This window comes from Phoxinus phoxinus (genome assembly GCF_949152265.1).
Source record: "Phoxinus phoxinus genome assembly, chromosome: 17".
In the NCBI taxonomy this organism is placed as follows: domain Eukaryota; kingdom Metazoa; phylum Chordata; class Actinopteri; order Cypriniformes; family Leuciscidae; genus Phoxinus; species Phoxinus phoxinus.
In genome coordinates, this window is record NC_136892.1 from 20,443,075 (window position 1) to 20,462,655 (window position 19,581).

Below are 19,581 nucleotides of genomic sequence, written 5' to 3' on the forward strand. Positions count from 1 at the left end.
TACAGACCTGATCTTGTAAGCGTTGGAAGACCTACAATAAAGGCATTTCTCCAAATCTCTCCCGGATTAGTTGTTGTTGACATTCTATGATAGAACTGTTCGTTTCTCGTGAATGGCTGAGATTAAGCTTTTTAAATGTGTATGATTGCTGTTTAAATAAATATTTACAAATATATTCTTGTGTTTTATTCTGTCTCCCAAAGTTGTCTGCATATTATTAAAATAGCCTTTAAATTATAGGCTGATAGCTCAAGACAACATACTTGGAGTTGCATGCTTTGAATGTTGCTTTATAGCCTACTGAATCTTTTTGATACACAATCTTTACTTTATCAAAGGTTATCATAAATTATAAATTATAAGTTTTCTCTAGCAATGCTTTAGAACGTTGGTCAAATTAATTGATAATAATGACTAACCATTAATCATAAAAATTAGGCCTAAGTTACATCTTATCAGTTTAGTAATGTTATCATTCTTATGTAATCTTTTTTGTTAAAAAGTGAACACAAAATTACACTGGTGTAGAAGGCATGGGTATACCAAAAAATTAAGCAAAGATATATTTATAAATACGTATTTGAATACTATTGTAATTGTATTAGTCCTGCTGTAGTAATTTAGTCCTTGATCCCATGTTTTCTCTTGTCTAACATTACATTTTTTACAGATGAATATGAATAAAATATGTCATTTTCAGACACTTTATCTTACTATAAAAGTAATTTCAAGTTAATGATTGAATGCTTTAAAAAAAAAACTCTATAAATTTCACACAGAAATATGTTGAGGCAGATGCTTTTGTTTATCAAATGGATAGGTAAATTTATATATATTGTTTTATATTGTAAAAATGGTTTCTATGCTCTTCTTTAAATGAAAATACTTTTTAATATGTCCATGACCCACCACACCTGAGAAACTTATTTTCTGACTTGCATTTCTATGCAATTTACTATTGTACACAGCTTTGGCCAATCAAGTATTGGTTCATTACATATAGTTTGTGAAGCATTCAACATCCAATTAACTATGGTGATGTTTTAAAAGAATAATGAGTCTCAACCACAATTCATATAAATATCTTTGTTGAATTTGTCATTTTGGCTGTCAATATACTGTATATAAAATCTGGAAAGGTTCCTCATGGTGTTTCTAAAACATGAAAAATAAAGGGCACAGAACTTCACAATCAGAGGTGAGGGAGTGATTTCTCTGATAGTCTCTTCATGATCAAAATGTTCTACTTTTAGATGAGGTCTTATACTATATTATACAGTGAGCTTTTTATTTGCCCAAGGTGCCAAGGCCCTTAATTTAGTAGCTACTCCCACCCACAGCATGATATCAATGAAAGAAAATTAGAAATTTGACAGTGCCAAATAAAAACAAAATTAAATGAATACATTTTCTAGAGTTTTGTCTGTTTTATTACAATTAAGTGCACTTACCTTTGGAATGGTACATATTGTTTTAAATTATAGCCTAAAACATAAAAGTGGGCTCTTCCTTGTTTTTGATTGCTGTTCATGCACAGAGCATTAAGTACAGAGTAAAGAACTTCTCTCACAGACTCCTGGAAAACATGTTGAACCACAACTTCCTATATAGCCAGATGGGGAAATATGTACAGCTCAGTTTGAATTTAGAGTTACATTCATGGAGCAAATGCTGACCCATCATATAGTAACCATTTTGTCACCAAACTTGGCTGTTACTGAGGTCAGACGAGGGAAATAGACCATTACTACAGCAGGAAATGCAAATAATAAACTAGCTACTATCAAAACTACAAATTGCACAAACTAAGTATACTTTAGTTGGACCTTGCTTTGTATCAATACAATTTAAATAATTATCACTTGATTTGACCAACGTTCTGAAGCATTACTAGAGAAAACAACTGTTAAAGCAACTGAAACTTAACATTTATGATAACCTTTGACAGTTGTGTATCAAAAAGATTTTCAGTTGAGTGTAAAGCAGCATTCAAAGCATGCAACTCCAATTATGTTGTCTTGAGCTATCTAATTTAAAATAGGCTACAGACAACTTTGGGAGACAGAATAAAAACACAAGAATATATTTGTAAATATTTATTTAAACATGCAATAATACACATTCAAAAAGCTTAATCTCAGTCATTCGTGAGAAACGAACAGTTATGAGTAGTTTAGGGCAAAACGCGATCAGAGGCGCTCACGCTAATAATTTCTGTTCCACTCGCTTGAATTGGTCACCCCGCCCCCGCGATGGTCTCGTGAATATTCATGGTAGCTCCACCCATTGGAACCAAATATTTCAGGAACCGAATATATTGTAACACCGGCTCGCGCTGACGGGCTGCCGCACCTTTTATGCGTGTGGCGCGTCGCGCAGCTGCACAATAAAAGCAATATTGGGCCACTATTAACGTTAAAGTGGCTGTGATCACATCCTTTTAGCCTCTGGAAATTAATAATAATAATAATCACCTGAAAGATTTAAAGAACACACAAGTATTAACGTATAAACAACGTAGATGCGTATTTCAGCGACAGTGTCATAGTATTATTTGCTCATGCTCAAATCGTCGCTTTAACAGACTGCACTGCTTTGCCCCGCCCTCTTTTCTTTAAAGCAACAGAGCAAAAAACAAAAAACATTAAATCAGATTTACAGCGCCACCTAACCTGCGGTAGGTAACGTCCACAGTACAGGATGAAACAGTTTGTTTCTGGTCAAATTAAAAGGCATTCAACACATTCGAACAATATGTTTTTAAAGAAGACACGTTTGCAGTAGAATAAAGTACTTAAAGGAACAGTTCACTCAAATCAACTTTTTTTTAGGATGTTTATGTCAAGCCTCAAAAAGGTATGGAGCTAATAATATAAAATGATTTGAATTTGAATTGGGTAAATTTGAATTATTTACAAGTGTAATCTAACAAATTTGAATTTTATGTGGTACAAAAAAATTGCTTTTTGACAATGCGTCTATAAAATTCAGCCATAAAAACATTTCAATTCGTTACATTTCAAATGTTCGATATTCTTTTAAAGAAATCAAAGTCAGAACTATTTAAAATACCACATAAAATTCTAATTTGTTAGATTACACTTGTAAATAATTCCAATTTACACAATTGAAGTTCAAAATCATTTTGTCGTATTATTAGCTACATAAAAAGGACGCAAAATCAGTTGTCCAGTGTTCTGGAGTCAACCGTGTGAAGAACAGACCGAAATGCAAGTCGTTATTCAATGACGATCTTGAAATACTATACACTCAAGTTCTACTCTCTGCATTTATGAGAATGCAAGTTTGATTCCTGAACTAACTCATTTGAGTCAGACTGAAGCACAACGCCCCTAAATACTTAGTTTAGCTGTGCCTATATTCATGACAGCTTTTATACCTGCTTAAATCGACTGTACATCATAGCAGATCAGATATTGGTCTGTAGTAGACAACCATGCCATTTTATTATATCAAGAAAGGTTTAAAAATTCTGGTCTCATGATCACATCTAAAGACAAATTTAATGTTTTTTGTTATTCTACATACAATATTTTGATGGAATCAAATTAAAAATATGACTTTGGGAGAAATGGCAAAAATGGCCACAATTGAAGCAAACATATTAGAGGCCAAAAGACAAAATATCTGCTGCATGTACATCTTTACATTTATACATTTGGCAGATGCTTATCTAAAGCAACGCACCTTAAGACATACATTTTATCACTATATGTGTTTCCTGGGAATCAAACCTATAACCATAATGTTGCTAGCGCCATGCCATGCATTAGTTATGGGAACAATAACTTAATAAATATATATATATGTAATATAAATAAAATGGATATCGCATTCTGTTGTGCTCTAATGTGTAAGATATAATTCCAGACTGTCTCTCAAGAATAGACAAACTGCAAAATCATTTTATATATAAAAAGCTTTGTTTGTCAGAATCTCACAAAAACAAAATGTGAAAGCATCTAAAACAGACATAAAAACATACACAGTAATCATATAAAAACAACAATGGTCAACAATCACTAATTCATAAAATGTACACAGGAATGTGTTTTAAAAAAACAGTATATCCTGAGGTCATACTTCTGGACAAGTCTGATATGGCAACAGTGTTAAGAACCCCCTTGACAAAGCCAGTATAACAGCATTTTGAGTCAAGCCCAAAAGCTACATCAGGGATTAAAAAACAAACAGTGTTTCAAAGAAATGATTGTCCAAGGTTTTCAGTCTCAGTCTTTGTGCAAAATGCCTAGATTGACATCTAAATCCACTGGGATTAGTTAGTGTCCTGTGTCAAGGTCCCGCATGTAGTCCTGCAGGGCTTGGAGTCGAGCGTCAATCTCTGACAAGTCAGCACCCGTGTCAATAGAAGTGTCTGAGTAGGAAAAATATAAATGGCTTACATGTATATACTATTGGCTATAGATGCATATACATGGAAAAAAAAGGGGGAAATTATGTGGTACCTGCCGCTCTCATCCTTTGTGCAGGGGTGCTACACATTGGTTTTTTGTTTGTGTGTCTTCCTCTGGACTAGATGAAGCAATGCAAAAAAAGAAAAAGCAATTAGAATTATTTGAGGCCTAATCTTTACACAATCTTACACAGACATTTCACATTGTTACTCACCACAGCTGGACCATTATACCCCAGTTTCCTTCCTCTGCAAAAAAGAAAATAATAGTAATAATATCAGACAACATTATACATGATCATACATTATGATTTTTTTTTAAAAGGAAACTTACGCTTTATTTGATTAAAAATACATCAAAACAGTAATAGTGAAATATAATTACATTTAAAATGTTTATTTATTTATTCAGCAGCCTCATTACTCCAGTCTTCAGTGTCACATGATCTTCAGAAATTATTCTAATATGCCGATTTGCTGCTCAAGAAACATTTCTCTTTTTTTATCAGTTGAAAACAGTAGTGCTGCTTAATATTTCCGTAGAAACTGTGATACATTTTTTGCAGGATTCCGAGTAGAAAACAGCATTTATTAGAAATAAAACATTTTGTGAAAATGTACAAGTTTTTACTATCACTTTTAATAAATGTAATGCATCCTTGCTGAATTTTTTTTTTCTCTCACAAAAAGCCTTACTGACCCATTACTTAGTCTTAATATGTACGGTATACTCTTAGGTTCAGAGAGAGGGTAGAAACTTGTCACTTAAAATTATATTTTGAAGATAATCTTGACTAATATTATAGGCCAACTGGAAAAAATGCAATAAAAGTGTAGGCCTCTCTGCACCTTGTTTGACCTGATCGCTGACGTCACATTTAACCTGGCCAACATGTACTTGGATAAGCAACGTGCTTTGTTTATTGACTTGCCTGCTATTTAGAGGCTTAGCAAGCTCTTCAAACTCAGCTACTGATCCTTCAGAAGAACACCGACTCCTCCTGCTCTCCACAGACACACTCCTCCCCCTGCCAGCACTTCCTGCTCGCATCAGCTGAGGAACGGGCTCTCTGGAGCGTGAACGCCCTCTTTCCATCAGAGACGGTGAAGCCAACATGTCCCTTCTAATCTTCCTCTGACTGTAGGAAACAAAATCTCCTCATGTAGATCTTTAAAGGTAGGTAACGGGTTCAGTTGCCTACAAAAATATTCAACCAGATAACTTTCATTCTCTTATCAGTCCGATCTGATTCTGATGAAATTCTACAGACTTTTTTTCTTGCATTGATGTGCCAGATTCATGACTGAGGATAAAAATTTGATAAAATGGATTCATGCAAGGGACAAAAAGAGTTTACGGTTCACACCTTTTAAAGTAAACCATATTCCTGCTCACAGACAGGGCACTGCTTGTAGGGAAAAAGACGACAAATAAAACACAAAACAGCAGAAAAGATAGCAAAAACTTTAAAATTAAAAGGTGAAAGAGTCTTACTTCTTCAGATCGGACTCTTTTTGGCGCCGTTGTCGGTCCTGGATGTAGGCTGTAGGGTCAAACCGAGACCCCCGCGACCCTGTCGTGAAAAAAAAACAAGACTTAAATCAAATTGGGCCTGATAAGAGCCTCTACATTTGTTTCTAGACTTTGAACATAAGGATATTGTGTCCATCTTCACACATGTACCTGTTGGAGATGGTGAGGGTCTTGTGATACAATTCCGAGCCCCTGAAGAGTCTGCCCTCCTAACTCTCTCCTCTGACCTCCGACCCCTGTCCTCCATCCTCTCCCTCGACCCTGAGCGCGCTCTTAACCCTACACGGGTCAAACTGCGCTCTCTGGATAAAGACCGATGAATCTCCCCATCACCCCTGAGCCCACTTCGACCAGACATGACCGGAGTCGCCCGACTGTCAAAATAGGAAGAGTGAGACGATTAACGTGCTCCACAAAATAAAATTATAATAAAATATATGCAATAAAAAGGGCACAGATGGCAAATGATTAAGCTTACCCACGTCGTAACAAGGCCAACTCAGTTGTCAAACTTTTAACACGTATCCGAAGAGACCGTTCGGAAGCCCTGAGTTCCTCCAACTACCAACGAGAATGAATTTGAATATACAAGTGGGTGCTAATGCATGAGTGGGGACTTTGCATGAGTGTTTCATATTGTCAGCTTGTCTATCTCATTAGCACACAACAATAATAATCTCATTAGACACACCTGTTCCAGTAGGAGGCGTTGTTCCTGGCTCCTCTTGCTTGCAGACCGTTGGCTTTTTGCCCTTTCCTTCAGCAGCTGTTCCTCCAGACTGTGCACTGCCTCTCTGAACCCACGAGCCCCAGGAGTGGAGCCGGCCCCTGCCATCTGTAGACGATCCAAAGCTTTGGCCAAGGCCTCCTTTTCGTCTCTCACCAAAGCCAACCTGATAAAACATAAACCACATAAAACATGAGAAAAGGAATTGTAAGCACAACATTCAGTTTGTGGGTAAAATGTTGAAATACTTTTTTTTTGGTTGTGAGTTTAAATGAAGAAACCCTAGTTTAACTGAAACATATAAAATGCTAAATTATGCAGATTTTTAATAGTTTTTGTTTTCCCAGTATTTTACTAAACTGAACGTTTTGAAATGTAGTTTAAAATGTAGTTTTTTAGATATTATGTTATTTGTGACAATCATTTAAAAGCAAAAAGTAAAAAATCTTTATATTAAAGTAACATTTTAAGATGCTTTGAAAGGATAGTTCACCCAAATATAAATTATGTAATCATCTACTCAATCTCATGTTAATTCAAACCTTCCTCCTCCCCAGCACCACCTGTAGAGATCTGCTATGGAGGCTCTATCATTTTTTGCAGCAGCCTTAACTTTTTTTTCTTTTTTTTTTACTAAACTGAACAAAGTATTGTATTTTCTCAGCAGCAGCGTAGCAGATCTCATCCACCAAAATCAAGCCCATGTATATTTCATGCCCCATGCCAATAAATGCTGGTTGAAATGTATCCACTCCGGGAGTTGTCATGACTGAAATACCACTTTGAGGTCTTTAACTAAAAGATTTACAAGCTACAACAGTGTACAGGAATTTTATCTTATATTGTGCTGACTCTGTCCTGTGCACCTGGCTGCAACTACCCAGGTGCGCAAGGGGTTTTAATTAACATAATGCATAAATAAATAACTGACTCTGCACGGAGCCTGCGTGTTTCTTGGTCTGACACTTTGTGGTCTCCTCTCAGCCCCAGTGTTTTCAGCTCGGCCCTCAGAGCTCTTATCTCTTTCTGAAGCTCTGCAGGATCAGGTTTGCCAAGAAATGGAAGTGGAAGAGGATAGTGTATCCTAAACGAAAACAAATAAATTGAAAACTGCTCTGTTTTAAAAGTGATACGAAAAGTGATCAAAGTAGACCGAGTAATTCAACTACACAGACCTGTCAAACTCCACAGTGTAGATGAGGATGAGGTATCGTTTTGCACTGAGAGCAGGAGACTGCGGCTGAGCACGAGGTCGGCCAACAACACCTGCCTTTCTGTTCCGCAAAAGCTCAAGGTCGGAATAGGTCAAGAGGTCAAGGGTCACTGATTCACTGGACTGCAAAAGATAATTAAAGCAAATTAGATTTATTTTTAGTAATTTCATAGCCATTGTTTTCTGTTGCCAATAATTCAATAAGTGCAACGTAGGGTGGCACAATAAAGGGCTGGTATAATGCCCTTTTCACAAGATGTATGTCCCCAGAGTGTGTATGTGAAGTTTTAGCTCAAAATACCCCACAGATATTTTTATATAGCATGTAAAAGTTGTCACTTTTTGAGGTTGAGCAAAAATGCTTGTCAAATTGTGCAGCCCAAATTGTGCAGCCCTAGTGCATTTACTGTCATGACAAGCATTACGAATTAAGACACCATTACAGTAAATATGATTTTTTTTATTTTTTTTTATGGACCCACCTTGTTGACGGCAGACTCAAGCATGCTACAGAATACTGGAAACTGTTTAAAATTCCCAGTTTTCCGGGTAAGATCCTCAATATCTAATTATAGGGGAAAAAATCATTTTTTAGAATGATATAAAACAAATTTCCAAGCAAGCAAACTGGGATTGTCAGTTTTTAATTAAAAGCTTAACTTACAGGCAGGATCGAACTCTCCTCTCCACTGGTCCGATGTAACAACATCTGAAATCTCTACGATAAGTAACCGCTCCGCCAACTCGACCTTGACAGCAAATTCAGCCCCCCGAAATTTCATTTCGTCCTGCACAACTGTGCCACTGCCAACCTCCATTGCTTGCCACTGACAGCCTAAAGGAATCATTGCACAAGGTCGTTGGAGTTCATAATAATGCTCTGATCAGAATTTCTTGATTACAGTTATAGATAGATAGATAGATAGATAGATAAGATAGATAGATCTTATTATACGAAAACATTCATATTAAGCATACAGTTTTCATTAAGATTGTCAGAATTCTTCATATTAGTGCTGTTAATGTCTAATACACACCAACCTGTCCATTACAAATGTCAACGTCATCACTGCCATGACAGGCAGGATTTAGGTCATGAAACATTTCAATGAATGACACTCTTATATCTTTACACTTCACTGAATTTCTTTGTATCTTAGATAAATAGAGGTTGTAATCTCATTTATTCAAGAGTTATTTCGCAACATAAGTTGCAAACTAATAAATAACTCAGCATGTCAGTTAAAAATGACGGAGGACTTGCTAACCCTAAAGATTTACCAAAAGACTAACGTTACCAACGTAGGGCTAGTCGCACAATAATAACACTATCAAATCAATCGCAGGAATAATAAAGACATCATACGTCATGGTTTGGAGGCTACAGAGGAACATGCGACTACATAGGATGATAAATGTGCATAAGTTCATGTTACGATAGATGCATCTTAGTCCACACACAACTAGCACATTAGCAACATACCCGTTATTGATGGAAATGCTTTAAGCAGGGACGAGCTATACGATTAAAACCCTACATTTATAACGTCGATGAATGGAAAAAACTGAAAGCAGATTAATATATTTTCTATGCTAATTTAGCTAGCGCATGTTCAGAAAACAGGTCGTTGACTCGTTAGTGAGCTGAGAGCTCGAACAACTGAAAACAGCGGCTCAATGACCGGGAATTTAAAACTCCCGCCCACAACTGTTTACATTGGTCAACTTGTATGAAGGTTGATATTCTATTGGGTGTTCTGCTTGTCAATCAAAAAGGATACGTTTAATTTTGGCAACGCCTTCGGATAACTCTTAACGCCCATAAAATATATTTTTAAGCATAGCTTATAAAACATTAAAAACTGTCAAACATTTAAAAAATAATAATAAATACAAATAAATAAATAAAAAATAACATTGACATCCTGTTATTTTTGTGGAGCTTTGGGATTGTCCTTTTGTTCAATATTTTTGGAGTAAGAATGTTTTATCTGACTTTTCTTTATCTTATGGACATATTCTTTTGGGTTTTTACATTAATGACAAAAATAGGGACAACACATTTCTAAAGTCATAATTATAAATACACTAAATGTAAAACACACTTTCTTTAAGCAAGAAATACATTTGTATTTTATAACAATTTCAACATATTAATAATAAAAAATATATAATAGTCCAAAAAACGTATTTACCATGATTGACATACATTCTTAATATATCTTCATGATTTCTTGTGTACCGATCTCCCTTTCCCCCTTTATGTTTATCTTTTGTTAAAGGGCACCTATTATGGAATTTTGAAATTTACCTTTCATGTAGTGTGTAACATAGATCTAAGTGAACAAAAACATCCTGCAAAGTTTGAAATATGAAAGTGCACCGTATATAAAGTTATTGTCTTTCAAAAGTGAGAGTCGACTCTGAGTCATTTTTATGAATCGTTAGAAGACCGAAGCTTTTTCTCTGACTAGATGACGTCAACTTGTCAAGTTATTTGAATACGATACGCCCACTTATTGCGCTCCAAGGCCAGGGAAAATATCATGGCGACGAGACGCTGTGTTCTGAAGTGCGACTCAAAAGCAAACTTTTTTCATCTGCCCAAGGAGGAGCATTTGAAGACGAATAAGTGGCTACAATTCACTATACCACAGAAGTGTAGTCCGAGCCTTGTGCTTTGTTCGCGTCATTTTGAAGACGATTGCTTTTTAAATGCAATCAAACTTGGATTCGCGAGCCGGCTGATATTGAAGGAAGGTTCAGTTCCAAGTGTATTTGCATCAGCTTCCTCCTCCGTATCACAACCTGTAAGTGTTATTAATAATTTTTGCTTTTATGTTTTATGTAGCATGCTTAATAATTATTTTGTTTGTTGTGTAAGCACCGTTTAGCTTCTAGGTCTTATGTGAAGTGTTTGTCGTTGTTTTCGGAGTTGTCTTAAAGAATAGAGTAATACCTCGTACTAGTAACATAACTGCATTTTTTTTTTTTTGTAAAAACGTTTATGCATCGGGCTAACGCAAACAAAGACTGATTGTGCTTTTACAATATGAACTCTGGGCTATGCTCGCTAACATAACATTAAATTATTTATCTTATTTTTCGTTTTTTACAACAAACTTTAAAGCAGTGGACTATAATCATTATTATAATACAATTTAATTGATAAAAGCATCATTGCACTCCGTGTTAAAAATAAGTATTATCTCTGTAAACACTGCTGGGTCATCTGACCAATCAATGCAGATTAGCGTCGCGCAGAGGAGGGGTTTGAAAAACGAGTCGTTGAACGAATCATTTGGGAGTCGGTGAGCAAATCAGGTAAAAATAAATGCATATTATACGAAAACAAAAGTGTTTTTTGTCATTGCATGCATTTAAAACTGTTGTTGGGGACTCCCACAACAACATTAGGAACATTTTAAATGTCATAATAGGTGCCCTTTAAATTAATACCTTGTTGTTACTCTTATTCATTTCTAATGTAATTCTTCCCATGTACTTTGTCTTTGATAGTTAAATATAGGAATAAGTGTGTTGTTTATTTCTTCTTGTGTGTAAATTTGCATTAATATTTTTTTTAAAAGTGTTTTGGCATAAATATGGCCTGTTTCTCCATCACAGTTTTGCTATTGTTCTTGTTTCTATTTATTTATTACTTCTTTTTCCATTCTTTAACATCATTCTTTATGTAATCTACACTATATAATCTTGTTATATTTGTGTAAAGTTGCATTACTTTCATTGTTATTTTGATGGAAAAACTGTCAAATATTTCTCATCCCAATTAAAAGCTAACTAAAATTTAAATTGATAGTCTTTAGTCCACAAGAGGGAACTATTACTCTATTGGAGCATAACTCTAGCAACATAGTCATGGGTTAAATTCACAAGGGACACACATATACTTTAAAAGAGTGTGTAATATAGTTTTAATAATAGTGAAATACAATGAAAATTTACAGGCAGTTCTAAAGAAGGTCACAGCTTTTTTTCCCTCACAGTAAAATAAATGCCTTTTCACTACTCATTTTACAGTGTTGAGAGACAGTGTTGAGACATTGCTGAGAAAACAAAACATATACAATATATATCACATCAATTCACTGGCATTTACTAGGCATAATTCACATACATGGTGTGCAACACTGAGGTCTATCTATTAGCTATACATTTGTAGGCTATGCTGGGGCTTGTAGCTTGGGGAGGTACCGGTAACAACAACATTTTCCTGAAAACAGTTAGGAGCAGGGATGTAACTATCCTCCATTTCCAGAGGAAGCTCAGATATCTGGGCAACATCGACTGGTTCTAGAATGGACATATTATAGGAAGGGTTTTCAATAATTGAGGTAAGTTTCTCAGCACAGCGCCATAGAGGAGGATAGAGAACTGGAGATTTAGACATAAAGGAATGTTGTGCAGGAAACACTGTGGAGTTGGAGCGGATCAGGTCAAGGCCATGCAGACTTTCCGCTGTCGCAGGACGCTCTGAACTGTGGACTTCTTGGATCTCACACTTCATATACCCCTCAGTCATCTGGGGACAGTAAAAGCCCTGCAAACAGCAAACGTTTGTTAAAAGTCTTAGGACAATGATTTTTAACTGGTGTGCCACAGATACGGATCAAGTGGCCAATCAACACAGTAAACTGCTTTCCATATAAAAGTAAACATAAATGACATTCCAATTTTTTATTATTAATCAGCCTATTTATTAAGCTAATAATGTACCACAAAAAAGTTTTTGTATTGCAAGTGACCCAATATTGAATGTGGTCTGGGTCATAATTTAGTTTGACCTTGCATAGTTTTTGAGCATAAGGTCAAGGTCATGGCATGCAACCTGTTCATGTTGGATCTGCCTAATTTTTTGTTATACCAAGTGACGTTTAATTTGCTATGATGACTATGTATATTTGTTGCAGTTTATTATAGGATTTTATTAGGACGCAAAGTCTGTCAGGAAAATTATAAATTATAATCAGCACTGATAGCTCACCTTTGAATTCCATTTCCCTTCAAGTTTTGGTTTAGGAATATCTGGATACAATAAATTCTTTAACCTGAAGGATTTTTAAGAGTGACATTTTAATTGCAGCTGAAAATTTTAAAAATCGACAGAAAATACTGGGTTTTTGAAATACATGTATGACGTGATGCTGGAGAATCTTCCATACCATTTTCTCTTCTTGTAGCAAAGGACTGTGACGATAATGAAGACAAGAATAGCTGCACTGAAACCCACAACACTGGCCACAATCATCTGCTCAACTATGAAGAATTTGTCACATTGCACACAATGCTTACTATACAAAATAAAATAGTTCAATCATCAATGGTTTCAATTATATTGTATAATTAAATGTCTTCAGCCATACTGTTTTTTTCGATGGTCATTCTGAGTGTAGCGTTACCACCTTCTCCTCCAGATGTAAAGGCACTAACATTGAAGGTGTAGGAGCCTGGTTCTAAGGGCAAACTAACTTTAGGCCCTAAAATGGAAAAACAAAGTTAATTTGCAATGTACAATGTGTAATGTTTTAAGGAGGGGCACAAAGTGGATGCTTATTATGGAGTGAACTCACCATTTGTCACTGATGTGCTAATAGGTGTTTTGGAATCATGATGAAACGCTATCACCATGTAGCCCTCTATGAAGCCTTTTTGCTGTTGTAAGGGCACTTCGTCCCAGGAAAGTTCAAAGTGTCTGCCATTCGGTTTACCTCTCAAATTCTGAACTGTCCCCGATGGTCCTGAGAACAGATATCAGAAAGGACAATAAGAGAGACAATGTGAGGTAAACATGAAATAAATGTCAGCAAAACTACAATAAACATTTAGTTTGCACAGACCTTAATAACATTTCCTGCATTTTGAAACTACACTCTTGAAAATACAAGTTATTTATCAGCATCTATGTTACCTTGAAGAAACTTTAACATCCATGGAACCTTTCCATTCCACAACAGGAATTAAGAACTGAAAGGTTCTTTAGGGAACCAAAAATGGTTCTTTTTAAATGGCATTGATGCGAAAACCCCCTTTTGGAACCTTTATTTTTAAGAGCAATTAATCCATCACAAGTTATTGAATACAGAATGCTTACGTTGCTCTATAGCATATTCCTCCCTCCTGCGCAGAAGCATTGGTTTATCATCAATGCAGGCATAGACTGAGACAGTATATTTCACTCCAGCCTCAAAAATACCTGCGAAAGATAGACTGAAATCATTTGTTCACCAACACCAACAAATCTAATTACATAGCCACAGGTTACAGCTCTTTATCACTGATGAACAATTACAAATGTGCACAAATTCTGCATCAAAACAACAACAGACAAATGACTCCTCTTTATGTTCCCAACTGACCATACTGTTTCCAGTTGCAAAAGGTGGCATGGTCACATTCTGTGATCTTCTTCCATTCTACAGCACATTGAGTCTCATAGTAGGTTGGAAACCATTCAACAACATAGCCACAAGTGGAATTAAAGTATCCGTCCCAAGCCATTTCAAAGCCACCATTACCATCACTGATTCGGCTTATATTGACTGCATTGTCTGTGAAGAGTATGTTAAAAACGTCATTAATTTAAACACAGTCTTTTCAACCCATTTAAACAGCCTTTTGAATACTGACCAGGATAACCGGGGACGATGATCGTAGAAGGAGGAGAAAGACCAGCAGAGTTTTTTGCTGAGACTGTGATTTTTCGATCACTTCTTTCATTCTCAGGGGTGATATTGAAGCACTGCGTGTTTGGTGTTATGTCAATGATTTCTCTCCACTTGCCTTTGGTAAGGCTATATTGCGTAATTATCCCATGGCTTTGTTGTCGAGTTAGAGGCTTTAAAACATGAAAAAGACTTCTGTTTATTTGTTTGATTGTAGCCTAAAGACAAAGACAACAGAGCCAAATCCTATAAACTGCACATACCTTCCACAGAACATATGCATTTTGTTCAAAATACTGAATCCAAACATCTACTGCTTCTGGAACTGAAGAGAGATTATTAGTGCGATTCCTCAAATTTGATTGGCCGAGTGGCAGTCATTGACTCATCACTCGCCCGACTAGTTAAAAAACAGAAATTTAACTGCGTGTTGCTCAGTTGCTCAAAGTGCAATGGTGTAATTTGCTGTGGCTTCGTAAGGAACTATTCACGTTGGCGGAGAAAAAAAAAATTGACGAAGTTAAATGTAAGTTACTCAATATGAACTTCTGATCTTGCATATTGAAGTGTTGTATAAAAGCAATATCACACTCACAAAATTATGTAGAACTATAAAACCAAAATCATATATATATATATTATATAAATTAATGACTATATTTTCTAATAGGTTCATTCTCTGTATACTTACTGTCCTCTTCAGTGGAGAACTCAGTCATTTCACTCCAGTCACCCCATTTGTAGAAGTGTTCATCAGACCCACATCTCACTTTCACTGTGTATTTAGCAAAGGGCTGAAGATGGACAAGGACAATTGATGAAAGTCCCAGTCCATTGAAGGTTTTCTGAAAATATGTAGACATTTGTGAGAATGCAAGGCCTTGCCAGTTTAACAGCACGAGAGCTAAAACAGCACAGTTATCAATTTTTAATGCAAGATAACAACCGATGACACTAACATTGTAAATGCTTCCGTTGAGCATCGCTTGACAAATCATCGGAAATGAAGTATAATTTGTCACGTTCCAACTCAGAGTGACATTTCTTGCATAAGCAGCATGGAATATGTTACTGGGTGCTCTAAACCATACTATGGAAGTAGAAACAGAAGATTCAATTCATAAATAAACACTGTGGCATGCAGTATTATAAGAGATTCATCAATATTCAAATAAATAATCTGTTTTACCCCGATGTGTGGGGTCAGCTGTATCCGTGAGAATCTTCACACCAAGGAGATTTTTGGCAACTAGAGTCCAGTTTGTCATCTTTGGCACCGCAGGCAGGACACAGTTATCGAAATCACAATCTCTGACAAATACAAAACACTTCGAATCAGTGAAGACTCAGTATGAATCGGACGATAAGAGTAACCATGATTTGCACTGTACATTAAGATGGATGATATATTGTTGGCTATATTTACCTTCCATTAAGTGTGTAGATTGTCTTTTTATTACCGTCCAGGTACGTTTTTCGACCACGATTCCAGTGACATTCTACAGAGCTGAGATCCCGTGTCACACATGTAAGATTCTGGTCATCTGGAGGATCTACAGCGGCCAGTGAAACGAAACATTTAAGGCCAGGACTCAATTTAAAAGCCAATTAACAAATTTGGTATACACTACAGTTCAAAAGTTTGGGGCCAGTCATTTTTCTTTATTTTTCAAATAAATTAATACTTTAATTTAGCAAAATACTTTTACTCAATTAAATTGATCAAAGGTGACAGTAAAAACATTAAAGCATGTTAAAGCTAATTTATATTTCAAATATAAATGCTGTTCTTTTGCCATCTCAGGAATAAATTACATTTTGAAATATATTAAGCTAGAAAACTGTTATTTTAAATCATAATAATATTTCACAATATCACTGGTTTTACTGTATTTTCTGATCAAATAAAATGCAGCCTTGGTGATCGTAAGAGACTTTTGAATTATATAAGTGTTAGTTTATGTTTACTGACACTAATGATCTGGTCTAAGCAATATATAATGGCATCATTTTGTTCATAATGTTATGAATGCAAGTTTTACAGCAGTTAAAATAGTGGGAAGATCCCAGATTGTGGCCATAACCCCATATGTGGGAAAAAAATATCCAAAGAAGCTCTGCCTAATCCTCACCTAATGGAAAACAAAGTCTAGCTGTCTAACACTATAACACATTAAAAAATGATGGGTAGCATTTAAATTAATCAATTCACATTGAGTAGGATGTTTACACTTACAGCCAATAAATACTGAAGAGCCTCCTTCATTGCCTCCTTTGTCAACACAAGGTATGTCTGAAGTTGTTTTCGAGGGGATGAGAAAGTGAACTGGTTTTGTGATGTACGTCCTGTTGCTGATGCCAATTAGAAATTCAGAATCGGGCGATGGAACGGTCTTGAAGATGCAACAAAATGTGATGTTACTCCCAACCATGAAAACATGATCACGAGGATAGACAACTACTTTTGTGGCAATAAGATCTTGTCCTGTTATTTTAAAGGCAAAACAGTTCAGTTAAATTCAGTCTGACGTTCAGTTGTAATTCTCTTTTGCATAATATGTGCATATGGACGAGAACAACCTGTGGCTACAAACCTTTGTACGTGTATAATGGTGTCCATTCACCAGTGTGATCCCGATCTCGACGCCTAAGTCTGACCGAATGGGAAGTGCACTGCAATGGTATTGGCGAGGTCCAATTCCAGTGATGATGGGTTGTATTGTCTGGCGTCACACGTACGGTTTCCTAAAACAGTTATTTCTCATTGAAAAAATAGCCTTAGACATATCTTCCATTGCTCCAGCAAAGAATCTCAAAAGATCAACTTACATTGTGAACAAGACTCATCTGTTCAGTATGAAAAACCTGCACATCATAGCTGACTTTCCTGGATTCATTATTCTCAGCAAACTCATCTCTCCATTCAACATTCAACACCCATGCACCATTATCAGGGATGTCTGTTTCTGCATACACGTTCACCTCTTTTATAGAAAGTGGATGCCCTGTTGATACACAATTTGAACATCATTTATTCGATTCTTCCAGTAAGGGTCTCAGATAACATTTGAAATGGAAGGGTATTGTATTATTAAGAGTTTAGTGATAGTTGAATGCATTTAAGACTCACCATCCTGTTCCGTTTGGCAAATCAAAGAAGAAAGCAAAGCACACAAAAGCCAGACTGACATACTAGAACTCACGTGTCGTCTCCGCTAGCAATCAAATCTGCTAAGGAAACAAAATGGCTCTTATTAATTAACCATGGCTGAATAACATCTTCTAAAAAGGTATATAAAAAAAAGGACATTTACGGGAGAATGTAAACTGGAGAGAGACAGAAAATGGAGTGATCATGACATGACAAACCTGCATTATATGTGCAGTAGATTGTAGAGTGCAGTTTATAAAAGAGTTATTTGGACTTTAACCCTCCAAATCGTTTGTGGGTACAAATAGTGTGTTTATACAGTATAACCCACAAAATGTTTTCCTTATATGACTAGAAATGGATAAGCAATGAATAAATTATCTATTCGAACATCTAATTTATCCGGCCATTAAGTGAAGCAATACTGATCATTGGTGCATTACTACTGGAAAGCTATAGACGCTCAGTGTCTATTGTATGAGATTATCATCAGATATGATCTGCAGCTATGAAAATTTGTAAACGGAAAACACACCACAGATGGTGACTGAACAACAGGCACAAATGTATGTCCATTACACAGAAATCGTATGCACACACAGTCATGCATCTCTCTCTCATACACACACAAGCACAAACATGCAGACACTCATTCCTGTTACCCAATGCTCATTCCTGTTACTATTTATTTTCTTCTACAAAAAAAGTTTGTAAATATCAATTATTTGAACATATAACCAACAAAATAAACACTTTCTTGTGGGGAAAACAAAGGAATAAATTGACATCATTTTAAACATGCTTTTTAAATGGCACATGAGTTTCGGTAACAGGACTGAGAAAACATGCTTCCATCTTCTGCTTAGAAACCATGCCATTTTTTTTTTTTAATAAAAGTTGCCAGAGATTGACCAATACACATTTTGAATAGTTAAGTATGTATTAGATTCAGTGTTGAAAAAAAGATAAAAGTTTCATTTTGAAGAGTTATAAGCAAATGTCACCCATTCGGATTAAATTAATGCACACAAAAATAACAAAGGGAATGAAAAGATCACGGCAAGATCATTTAATGTTAAAAAAATATATATATATATTTTCGATCAATTGTATTGTATAACTTTCTTTATATATTTTTGCTTTCACATTTGGAGGATTTCAGACACCATATCTTAACAAAACTAAATATCTAAACATTTAAATAATTTGCACTCAGGTGAGAGTTGCTAAATCAGTTGACTCTTGGAAGTTAGGTCAGGACCATGTGTCGTTAATTATTACTAATAATTAATAATTTATTTTAGGAATATTTGAAAGAGTTGAATATGCTACAGATCCAATGGGCTGAAGAATATATAGGCTACATCAAACAAAATAGAACTAATCGCATAAGTGAGGCAAAGACAAACTGCGCATGCGCACTGCTCATCCATTAGTATGAACAGTTTCAGTAATAATCAGGTAGGCTACGCGATAAAACACATTCAACTAGTTAACATGGCAAACTTACTTATTGATTATGGTTACTGAGAAAAGTAAGCCTCTTCATGAGCAGTTATAAACGAGAATAAACACCCACCTAACCTCACTGTAGGCAGAAGAATCAGCTTCGGTTTTCCTTATATTTTTTCATCCGAAAGCAAACAGGGAAAACTTAAAGCGGAGTTATTTAGAGCAATAAAGTTCACTCGTAGTTCACACCGGAGTACATGAGCAGAAGTGTGAGAACATAACGTTAGTGGGAGGATCTCTGTGGAAGCGTGCTGGAAGTTACGAGCGTCATTTGAAGGAATCAAGAATAACACGTTTATTAACCCCTTAATGCACGGCAAAACGAT

At 35.8% G+C, this 19,581-nt stretch overlaps 2 protein-coding genes across 10 annotated transcripts; both read right to left on the bottom strand.

Annotated features, from left to right (window-relative positions):
- Positions 1-3,922: 3,922 nt before the first annotated feature.
- ccdc61 (coiled-coil domain containing 61) lies at positions 3,923-9,668 on the bottom strand. Of its 5 annotated transcripts, none has more exons than XR_013794531.1 (14): positions 9,393-9,607; positions 8,574-8,744; positions 8,392-8,474; positions 7,872-8,032; positions 7,628-7,780; positions 6,661-6,862; positions 6,448-6,530; positions 6,120-6,343; positions 5,931-6,009; positions 5,803-5,841; positions 5,368-5,633; positions 4,651-4,684; positions 4,488-4,554; positions 3,923-4,396 (listed from the first exon to the last, which is right to left on the bottom strand). XR_013794531.1 is itself a non-coding variant. In XM_079585709.1 (14 exons), the coding sequence occupies exons 2-14, from the start codon at positions 8,725-8,727 to the stop codon at positions 4,302-4,304; spliced, it is 1,581 nt and encodes a 526-aa protein (XP_079441835.1). In that variant the 5' UTR covers positions 8,728-8,744; positions 9,393-9,611; the 3' UTR covers positions 3,923-4,301. The 5 variants fall into 5 exon arrangements, 3 of the variants coding, with proteins under 3 accessions (XP_079441835.1, XP_079441834.1, XP_079441836.1); XR_013794532.1 differs by having other exon boundaries at positions 5,803-5,844; XM_079585709.1 differs by having other exon boundaries at positions 5,368-5,574; positions 9,393-9,611.
- A 2,159-nt stretch (positions 9,669-11,827) lies between these two features.
- lifrb (LIF receptor subunit alpha b) lies at positions 11,828-19,546 on the bottom strand. Of its 5 annotated transcripts, none has more exons than XM_079586247.1 (18): positions 19,323-19,546; positions 17,723-17,820; positions 17,422-17,597; positions 17,187-17,337; positions 16,829-17,077; positions 16,019-16,145; positions 15,782-15,903; positions 15,552-15,682; positions 15,284-15,437; positions 14,856-14,917; positions 14,558-14,765; positions 14,287-14,478; positions 14,022-14,123; positions 13,501-13,668; positions 13,294-13,407; positions 13,093-13,186; positions 12,915-12,978; positions 11,828-12,470 (listed from the first exon to the last, which is right to left on the bottom strand). In XM_079586247.1, the coding sequence occupies exons 2-18, from the start codon at positions 17,781-17,783 to the stop codon at positions 12,075-12,077; spliced, it is 2,571 nt and encodes an 856-aa protein (XP_079442373.1). In that variant the 5' UTR covers positions 17,784-17,820; positions 19,323-19,546; the 3' UTR covers positions 11,828-12,074. The 5 variants fall into 5 exon arrangements, with proteins under 5 accessions (XP_079442373.1, XP_079442374.1, XP_079442375.1 ...); XM_079586248.1 differs by having other exon boundaries at positions 17,723-17,823; positions 19,323-19,543; XM_079586249.1 differs by having other exon boundaries at positions 19,328-19,483.
- Positions 19,547-19,581: the final 35 nt, after the last annotated feature.